General features: G+C 43.5%; 1 protein-coding gene across 14 annotated transcripts in view; it reads right to left on the bottom strand.

The window, feature by feature from the left end:
* Nucleotides 1-7,952: 7,952 nt before the first annotated feature.
* The window catches only part of RUBCN (rubicon autophagy regulator), a 72,244-nt gene continuing 69,420 nt past the window's right edge, over nt 7,953-10,776 (bottom strand). For all 14 annotated transcript variants that reach the window (XM_032406767.1, XM_032406773.1, XM_032406768.1 and 11 more), the window contains one exon: nt 7,953-10,761. In XM_032406767.1, coding sequence (XP_032262658.1) covers nt 10,583-10,761 — 179 coding nt within the window. In that variant the 3' untranslated portion in view covers nt 7,953-10,582. The remainder of the gene's footprint in view (nt 10,762-10,776) is intronic.

Genomic DNA, 10,776 nt, shown 5'->3' with positions numbered 1-10,776 from the left:
CTTCCCCAAGAGGCTCTTCCCTCTCCTCTCAACATGAAATCCCACTCAGCCTACGGAAATCAGCTCCAGAACCAAGAGGCCCTCCGCTAATCGCTCTGGCCACATTCATCTCCCCCTTTCTGACCTTCCAGAACTCCATCATTATCATTCATTCCAGCATAACATAGTGGTTAAGAGTGGTTATGGAGCCAGGCTGCCTGTATTTGGGTCCTGTCTCCACTGTTTACTAGCAGTGTCACTTTGAGCAGGTTGCTTAAACTCTGTGCCTTAATTACTTCTTCCATAGAATGGAAATGCTGATGGTATTTACTTTATAGGGTAGTTGGGAGGATTAAATCGGCCATACATGTAAAGAATTCAGCAGAGTACTCAGCACATCGTAAATATTCCATATCCAGTGATTTCATTTGTGCAGAGAACTTTTCTGGCATCCCACTAGTCCTGTCTCTGCTCCCACCCCATCCTGCCCCAGCCTTCCCAGGGACCCTAATTAGTTGGAATGCACCCAGAAGCCAAAGTTCCTCCAGGATGAAGGTAATGATGGGAACCCTACAAACCATCAAGGATAGAAACCAAGGTTTCTAAGTCTGGATGTGCAAATCGTTTATGGAAACTCCAAGGTATCCTCTTCCTGTGTGCTCTCAGGACAGAAAGCCTAGACAGAGATACCAGTTCTCAGAGGAACTGGACAGGAGGCAGGGAGAGGAAGAAGGGAGGAGCCCTGGATATTTTCTGGGCCAATTTGGGTGATCTTATCTTGTGCTAAAGAATGTTTGGGGTTATTTTAGAGCAATAGCTGTCTTGACTGTCCTTTAATATCTATATACTTTTTGTACATTCCCTCTGTATTTCAAGGGAAAGGTTTTTTTTCATTAAACCCAAACCAAACCAAACCAAATTAGCTCTTTACATCCTAAAACACAATATGACCAATTTGCAGATATTTCAATATGTACATAAAAAGGGAAAAAAATTACTGCATAATCCCATCATTTCAATAGAACCTCACTTATTTTATTATTATTATTTTTTCTTTCCTTCTCTTTATGTATTTTTTTCTTTCCAGGGATATTTTTCCATAGTTGTAATAATGGTGTATATATACTTTTTTTAAAAAAAGTTTTTATTCAAATTCCAGTTAGTTAACATACAGCGTAATATTTGTTTGAGGTGTACAATATAGTGATTCAACACTTCCATACAACACCTGGTACTCATCACAAGCGCACTCCTTATGTATATATACTTTTTTATATATAAACTTCTCATTTTTGAATAATTTTAGACTTACAGAAAGGTTGCAAAGATAGTGAGAGTTCTTGAAAATTTCAGTTTTCACTAATGTTACCATCTTACATTTTTCAACACTAAGAAACCAACATTTTTACATTACATTTAATCAAACTTTAGATTTTATTTAGATTTTACCAGTTTTGCTGCTAATGTTTTTTTTCTCTTTCAGGATCCAATTCAGGATGGAACATTGTATTTAATCGTGTCTCCTTAGGCTCTTCTGGTGTGTGGCAGTTTCTCAGTCTTTCCTTGTTTTTCATGACCTTGCCAGTTTTGAGGAGTACTGGTCAGCTATTTTGTAGAAAGTCCTCAAATTGGGTTTGTCTTATGTTTCTCTCATGATTATATTGAGGTTATGAGTTTTTGGAAAGAATACCACAGAAGTGATGTGCCCTTCTCATCACATTATATCCAGGATGCATAATATCCACATGACATCACTGGTGGTATTAACCTTGATCATTTGGTTAAGGTAGTATTGGCCAGGTTTCTCCATTATAAACTTGCTCTTTTCTCTTTCCATACTTTTTTTTTTGAGAGAGAGAGAGAGAGTGTGAGTGGGGTGGGGGTGATGGGCAGAGGGAAAGGGAGAGAGTGAGTCTCTAGCAGGCTCCATGCCCAATACAGAGCCTGACACTGGGCTCGATCTCACAACCCTGAGATCATGACCAGAGCTGAAATCAAGAGTTGGACGCTCAACTGACTGAGCCACGCAGGCACCAACCCCCCCTTTTTTTTCCTTTGTAAGTGAATCACTAATTCTAATCCATCGTCAAGGGAAGAGAGGATTAAGCTTCTCCTCTCCAGGAGAAGACAAATCTTCTGTAAGACTTGTCTCTTATTGGGGCGCCTGGGTGGCTCAGTCGTTAAGCGTCTGCCTTCGGCTCAGGTCATGATCCCAGGATCCTGGGATCGAGCCCTGCATCGGGCTCCCTGCTCTGCGGGAAGCCTGCTTCTCCCTCTCCCACTCCCCCTGCTTGTGTTCCCTCTCTCACTGTGTCTCTCTCTGTCAAATAAATAAATAAAATCTTTTAAAAAAAAAAAAAGATTCGTCTCTTATTTATTTATTCTATCATTTATATATATCAGTAAAGATTCATGTATATTTGACATACTATTTTCTCCCTTTGTTTCCATAAAACATTGTGTTTTAAGCTTTTTTTTCTGTTACCATCATGGTCTTTACAATGGTTGCATCTATTTTGGGATATGTTCCATTGACTTTGAACTCTTATAAATTATGCTGCAGCAAACACCTTTTGAAGCAATGTTCTATGATTGTATTTAAGCTCTGGCATGATTGATGTCTGGAAGACAGAAACATAGTAAGTTTATTTAGGATATATGTATGTATATATGGATGGATGGATGGATGCTGGTCTGGCATTCTTTATTCCCCCTTTTGAACAGTGTTCTTGAGCTTAGCCTATGCAGATCTCAAGCCTACGTTAAATGTTGGGAAGAGAAGCTTGAGAACTTGCTGGAAATCAGGCTTTGACTTTGTGTGAACTACAACTACTTTGTAATAATACACAACGCATCTTAGGACAAGTAAGATTTTGTACTGTAAGCTATTTTTCTATCTCTAGTTGGAAAATGGACATTTTAACAGCTTCTGCAGTTTTTCACGTGGTTTTATCATTCTTCTCTCAGCTTACCTTGTAGACATGAAGATTTTTAAATTCCTAGGGTGTTTTTAGGGCATCTAAATATCATCCTATCTCCCAGTTTAGTCCCTGGAAAGGAAAGGCTGGCCGTTTAATAATAAAGTGAGTAAAGGACATTTGGAATGTTACCTTCCCTGATAATGGCTGCTGGACAAAACAAAACAAACAGTTGCAAAGTAGCTGAGGGAAGAGAAGGGAGATGCATCTATTTTTATCACTTTAAGATTTAGGAAAGTAACCACTGCAGAGATTTGGTGCCAAGGAAAGAGATAAGAGAGCTAAGAGGTGTGGTAATCAGAGGCAAAGTCAGAACAATCCTGGCCCTTGTCCCACAGTGTACTTCTGATCATTCTTGTTCCCGTGTAGAACAGGCAGTCCTTACATTCCAATGGCCACCTGGCCATTCATGCATTCATCCCATTCATTCACTTGTCTGTTGTGCTATTAGAGAAAATGCTAAATAATAAGACTGTGTGCGAAGTGTTCTAACAAGAGGCACGGAGAGAGTGCTAAGTAAGGGCTCACACAGGATGGGTACAGAATAAATCAGAGAAAACCAGGATGAAGCTGAGTTAGCTCTTCAAAGGAAGAAGGATAAAGGTGTAGTTGGGAAACCGCTAGTCGTTCAGGGAATAGGAGGAGGTGAAATGAGGAAGCTAAAGTGTGGCCATGGATGGAAGATCCTACATGTGCCTGGGGAAGGAACCAAACTTCATCTTGCAGAGAGAAAGAGTGGTGAGTTTTAGGCAGAGGAGTGTGACCTCACAGTAATGTTTTCCATCCCTCCCCTGCCTCACTCTCTTCATCCCCACTGTGGAGGGCAATTTGGCAAGATTTACCAAAATTACAAATGCACACACGTTTTGTGCCGGTTGTTCCACTGTGGGGACTTTATCCTACAGATACACTTGCACCCATATAAAATAACGTATGACCAGGTTTTTCATTGCAGCATTGTTTGTATTAACAATAGATGGGAGAACTTAAATGCCCATCAAGAGGTAACTGGTTGAATCAAGTATGGAAAACGTGCCGCTATAAAAAAGAATAAGGAAACTCTTCGTGTACTGATAAAGAAAATTCTTAAAAAAAAAAAAAAGCAAGGTACATAAATGTATATATAATACGCCAATTTTTTAAAAGGGTGAAGAATAAGAAGTGTATATCTTGGGGGCGCCTGGGTGGCTCAGTCGGTTAAGCATCTGCCTTCAGCTCAGGCCATGATCTTAGGGTCCTGGGATCGAGCCCCGAGTCCAGATCCCTGCTCAGCAGGGAGTCTGCTTCTCTCGCTCCCTCTGCAGCTCCTTCCCCCCCACCCCTGCTTGTGTGTTCTCTCTCTCCTCCTTCTCTCTAATAAATAAAACCTTTTTAAAAAAAGTATATACTTTGGGTTTTTAAAAAAAGATTTATTTATTTATTTGAGAGAGAGAGAGAGAGAGAGAGAGGGCAGGGGGCAGAGGGAGAGACTCTCAAGCAGACTCCTTGCTGAGCGTGGAGCTCGATCTCAGCATCCTGAGATCATGACCTGAGCCGAAACCAAGAGTCGGACGCTTAACTGCCTGAGCCACCCAGGAGCCCCAGAATAAAAAGTATATATTATTTGCTTGTATTTCCATAAAGAAACTCTCTAAGGATAAATGGAAAAGTAATGAGGGGCTACCAAAGGGGGTGAGGCAAAAATTGGGCACATGCCTATAGAAATGGGAGACTTTTCGCTGTATACTTTTTTGTGGACTTTAAGCATGTGAATGTATTAGAAATTAAATACTACTGAATAAACAAAAGAGAAAGAGAGAGAAGCAGCTCTCTTTCATTCCCTTTTCCTCTGTGGGCCTCATTCCTGCTTTTCACCGTGTCAGGACTTTCTTTTAGTTAGATCTGTGGTTGTGGGGCTTCCAGTGATTAAGGGAGAAATTACGAATCTTGTTTTAGTCCGTTGAGCAGGGAGACCTATTGTTGGCATCCAGGCTGAATTTCTTTCCTCAGATTTTAAGTGGCAAAGGCTAGGAGGGGAGGAGGGAAAGGAGAGAAAAGTGCCCTCTACTTGCTTGTCTCGCCCTCACCACTGCTAGTGCCGAAGCCGTTGTGGGCCGGCTTTGGAGACACGGGACTGGGGCAGAAGCTGGGAGGCTGGCTTCTGTTCCTGCCCTGGCCGCTGGCAAGAGAAAACCAGTTGAGAACTACCAACATCACTGTTTGAGAGGTAAACAAGTGAGACACTGCCAGCGCGGTGAGAGAAAAGGACAGGACCTAGGGTGACAAAGTTGTCAGAAGGTTTCCGGTCATCTGTGCCGCGCTGCGCTGTCACAGACTTGCATCCTACTGGTCTGCTGCAGCCTCTCAGAAGGCTGGTCACCAAAACTCTCACCTTACCTAAGAGCCCTGCCACCACTCAAGATTTATTTTAACCCACTAACCCTCACCTTGCTGGTCTGGTATTAAGACATTGTAATGATATTGGGATACCTGACAGAATCCATGGGAAATTAACGACTAAGTCTCTGATGTCGCTCCAAAGCCTCCAGAAGCAGTTCACAGAAAAGAGGGAGACAAGAGTATAGGTAAAACACAGCCGCATGTTCTCCATACTCCTAAAGGAGTAGTGCTAAGCAGATTCTCTTTCCTTTTTAATCACATTCGTCTTTGATCCCAAGAACATTAAGCTCGCGATGGGTGAGCGTGGGCCATCTGGCAGCTGCTATCCCTAAAATTTTAAGCAAGCAGTTTGATATCCTGGAGACTGGATATGGGAGAAGACTGTAGCTGATCAGAGCGGAAGAGTCAGCAGGACAGGGTGGGCATAGTGATCCCTTTTCCCCATACTCTAAGCCAGAAGTTCATAGGAAAAAGGAAGCAGGCTTGGGCCTCACTTTAACCAAGATGCTATAATGACTGTGCCTACTCTTTATACCATTAGAGGGTATAGCAAATCTACACATGCTTGGGGCCACAGGGAATGATGAATAACAGTCAAGGCCACAGTGGATGACTGCCCAACTCACAGCTCCCCTTTCTTTGGGGTGTGCCCTAATACTCTGGGGTGAGTCCCCAACACAGTCGTTACTCTTGGGCCTGCCTCACTGGCAGCAGGCTCAAGGGGTTTGCAAATCCTGCAGCCTAGGGTTCCTAGGGCTGTCCTGGTCTCTGCACTTCCTGGGACTTAGTTGCTCATTTTCTTGGGTTCTGTCATTTCTCCCAGTATCTTTCCAATATCTTGCCCCTCAGCCTTTCGTTCCACTGATTTAAAATGCCCGAGTCACTGTAGAACATTTGGAATGCATCTTGTTTTCAGACGTCCGGGGTGATGAGCGGACAGTGATGACAATATTCCACACCCTCGTCCAACTCAACATAATTTCTCTCTTGAATCGCTACAGCCAACCCTCTAGAAGATCCCACTGCTTCTACTCTTGCTTTACTCTATTTATTCTCTGAAAAGTACACACTGACATTTTAACCAGATGAGTCACCCCCTGACTAAAACTCTTCGGTGGCTTTCCAATGTTCTAAGAATAAAGCTAAAATTTGCAGTTCAGTCCTTTTTGCAGTTCCTTGCCCAAACCCCTCCTGTATCGGCACCAACACATATGCCGGTCCTCATCTGGAGCCCTTTTCTCCCTACGCTGCCTCATCAGGGGCCTTCTTTGTCTCCAATCTAAATTATTATGTTTTTTTTTTAATTTAGTAGCATCTACTCTTTTCCTTCATAGCTCTTATTACAGCTTGTAATTACATACTCATTTTGGTGACTTTTGGGCAATGTCTGCCTCCCCCTCAAGACTCTAAGCGCCCTAGGGGTAGGGATTGCCTCCATTTTGCTCCCTGCAATAGCCACAGAGCCTAGCACAGAAACTGGCATACAGCAGCTACCCAAATATTTGATGGGATGATTAAATAGGAAGAGACTGGCATGGCTAGAGAGGGTTGAGATATAAGATAAGAACCTGAATTTGTGAGCGCCTGGGTGGCTCAGTCGTTAAGCGTCTGCCTTCGGCTCAGGTCATGATCCCAGGGTCCTGGGATCGAGCCCCGCATCGGGCTCCCTGCTCTGCAGGAAGCCTGCTTCTCCCTCTCCCACTCCCCCTGCTTGTGTTCCTGCTCTCGTTTTCTCTCTCTCTGTCAAATAAATAAAAATCTTTAAAATAATAATAAAAAAAAAAGAACCTGAATTTGTGTGCTAATGATAGAAAAAGAATAAGGTAGGTTTATTTTCAAGAGAAAAATCAGCAGAACCTGATGACAGGTGGTAGGAAGGAGATAATGCTTTATTAGCAGAATATGCTACCTGACTCAGAGAGAAAGGAGTTGAAGACAACCAAATTTTCAAGCTGGGGTGACTACTGGTTAGGTTTGGGGAAATATATTTATGTTGGTTTTAGACATTATCAGTGGGAGATGACCAAGGGACATCAAAGCAGAAATGTTCAGAAAGTTGCAGGGTGAAGCTGGAGCTCCAATGGGCCAAGAGCATAAAAGAGAAACTCAGAGGAAGTTGTTCACAGAAGTGAGAACCAAAGGATCTGATACAATTCAGATGCTGTAGAGAGAAAGATTTACCTCACTTTATTTTTATTTTCTTTCATTTTTAAAGATTTTTTTTTTAATTTTTAAGTACGCTCTGCACCCAATGTGGGGCTTGAACCCACAACCCCGAGATCAAGAGTCGCACGTTCCACCGACTGAGCCAGCCAGGCACCTCACTTAAAAATAAGATATTCACATCAAGAGGATGGGTAGGGGGCACTGGTAATGACCAGCGCCATATCTTTGATAGATGAAGAAACAGAAATCCAGAGAAGCAAAGTGATCTGCTCAAGGTCACACAGCAAGTCAGTGACAACACATTCTCACACCCACTTTTCCTGACTTGGAAGGTCCAGTTTTCTTTGCATTATAATTCAGAAACCTCCTGAATTTTCAGACATGCCTGCTTTACAGTGGACACTCAATACCATTTCCTGATAGTCAAGGCAGACAAATAAAAGGCAGGAATTTCATTTCCTTAGTTTATTAAAGATGACAATAAACCGTTGGGCTATGTATGAATTACAGCGAGTAGAAATCCAGTTCAGAACACGAGTTGTACACAAACAGAACATCTCTCTTTAGACTCTTGCTCCTTTTATGTTAATTCAACAAAAGCTCTAAAGCCTTGGCAGAGAAAGTCAACAACAGCCTCATTTAAGTGGAAAATATCTGCCTTCCACTCTTCTGCTATGTCTTGAACCTTGTCTCTACCTTGTAAGCAAACTTTTAACTTTTTTCCCTTTATTTATAAAAAAGAACACTTCTTCCCTCCCTTTTCATTCAGAAGGAAAGCTCTTCAGTGCATTCAAAGCTTTTCCCCACAACAGCAGGGGGTTTTTAGATACCGCTGTAAGTTGCAAAGTGCTTTCAAACATCCCATACTCTTTCCTCTCTCTCTTTCCTCTCAAATAAATAAATAAATGGGTATTTGGATAGCGATGACAGCAGAGTGTCAGGGTCACTAAAACAGATACGCAATCTAAGGAGATGGAATAGGGAAGGTAGAGAAAAATAAGTGAAAAACCAGGAGCATGTAAGATTGTTGAGCTCAACTTTGGAAACTGCCAGCATTTTCCATCCTTTGGTCCTCTGCTAATACGAAACAGGCAGGACAATAATGACAGTGCATCTCTCCTCCAGTGTAGTGACTTAAGAGTAAGGAGCTAGATGTATAATTTATACCAAAACTGGACACAGCTCACCATTTTTTTACAAACCCCTGAATCTGAATCGGAGGCCTAACCCTTAGTAAGACTTGAGTTGTGTGGGGCCAACGGAGGACAACGGAGCTCCTAGTTAGCCCCTCAAAACTGGGCTGGGCTGGAGGCCTTGGCTTTCAGAGCCTCCCCCACGAACTAAAGGGAGAACAGCCTCAGGGTCTTCCGGCCTGATCTTAAGTCTGAGGCAGAGAGACCAGCGCAGTGGGTCACTTCCTCCCTGCTCCCTCCAGCCCAGGTGAAGCCTCAGCTCTGGCCATTACTTTACTGCCCCTTCTACTTCCTGTGAGACTCCTGGTGGCCTCCAGCTCAGCCACTCATCAGCTTCCACTGACCATGTGCTACTTTCTGTTCAGCTTCTTGGGGCAGCGTCCACAGCAAGTTTTTTCTACTAGCAACCCATTATGGAAACATACGTATATAAGAAGTCAGTCCCAGAAAAAAAGTGCTGTGGGCTCTTGTTCACAGAGCTGCCAGCCCTCAGAACAGCACCCCCAAAGTGTTCTAGGTAGGGGTCAGGGGCTACAGCAACGTAAAGAACACCACAAACATATTCACGGTCCCATCAAAATGCACATTTTAAGAAAAGGTATGTGTGTGTTAAAATTAGTAACATGAAAAGAAGGAACGTATGGATATTACCAGGCTACAGAGTTCAGTGCGTTAATAGGCATAAAGGCTCTTGTTATCCCAAGAACACAGGAACATTCACACTCACACTCACACCCACAAATGGCCAAGTTCTCTAACCCCACTAATAGCAGAGATCTCCCTGCCCCCACCTTGACTTTGACAAAAGAAACTAAGGCAAGAGTTCAGCCACCAGGGAGGGTCCCAGCTATGTTGCAGGAAGGGGATGAGAATGGAGTAGGGCCATAATTTCACTCAGAACCAAAATGATCATCTAACAGAGGACACAGTGGCAAGGGACCCACAAATCAGATAGTGGATGGAGTTTCTGTCTGCAGCTTAGGATGGCATCAGGAACTTGCCCGGGCTTGGAAGATCATACCTGCGCCAGAGCTAGGTTGACTAAAGGAGACCTCATCGCGTAAGAGGAGGCCAACAACTCCTCTGATCGAATAAATGCCCTTGAAACAACAGAGTGGCAGCCTCACTGATGCTTGCTAGAAGGCTACGAGGGGGCCTGGCTTAAGTGTCAGTGCTGTTTCGTTGCCTCAAGCCCACCACGGTAAAGAAAGTCGGTCTGCGACATCATCGACGCCTAGACTATTTCAAACAAGGAGGTCATGGTGGCCTCCTTGAGGTCTCTGAGGATTCCAGGTAAGAATGCCGTTTTTACGGCCTCAAAAATTACCTATGTAGGCTGGACAGAATGCCCACGATGTAGTCCCATTCCCTGCTGCTTCTCCTCAGGGCCCAGTCTGACTCTATTCCAAGGCAGAGAGAGAAAACTCCATCCTCCTATTTCAGCAGCAAAGGAGAAGTGAGTTGGTTGGGAAAGGCCTGACACAGAAGCTCCAGAACTAAAACAAAATGAAACTGGAAATGATACTTGAAATGCAGCTGAAACCAGATCTGGTCCAAGTACAGAAGGCCATGGATGTCAGAAGAACTGGGTCTCACCATCCATTCCCCTGGCAGAGGCACTAGAAGTTTCACATAAGGACTCACGTGTCAGTTCTGATGGAAATACCCGGTACCTACAAATTGTCACAACAGACTGGACCCCACCAACCTAATAAAGGTTGATTTACATGGACGTTAGACAAGTCGTTAAAAAAATAATAATAAGGATAATAATTAAAGAAAAAAAAACAAAAAAAAAAAACAAGTGGGGAAAGTCCTTAAAAGGGTGGCTCAGTTCTGCATTACATGTGACCCTGGCCCCTGGAAAGAGGGCTTAATGTGCTTTCTTCAGGTGGCCTCCAGGACGGTGGCCTCTACGGCCAGGGCTTCCATGGGTTCCTCCTCGTAGTCTGACATGTAAGACTCCAGGCTCTGTTTGGCCAGCAATTCCCGCCGGGCCTGCAGCCGCTCACACCGGGGACAGCTTCCAGACTTGAAACAAGCTTTATGGTAACACGCTTTACACTCTATTCAGGTTGGGA

Source organism: Phoca vitulina, unplaced genomic scaffold (assembly GCF_004348235.1).
Source record: "Phoca vitulina isolate PV1807 unplaced genomic scaffold, GSC_HSeal_1.0 scaffold8, whole genome shotgun sequence".
NCBI lineage: Eukaryota > Metazoa > Chordata > Mammalia > Carnivora > Phocidae > Phoca > Phoca vitulina.
The sequence above is the reverse complement of the archived record's forward strand: the minus strand, read 5'-3'. Positions and strand labels throughout refer to the sequence as shown.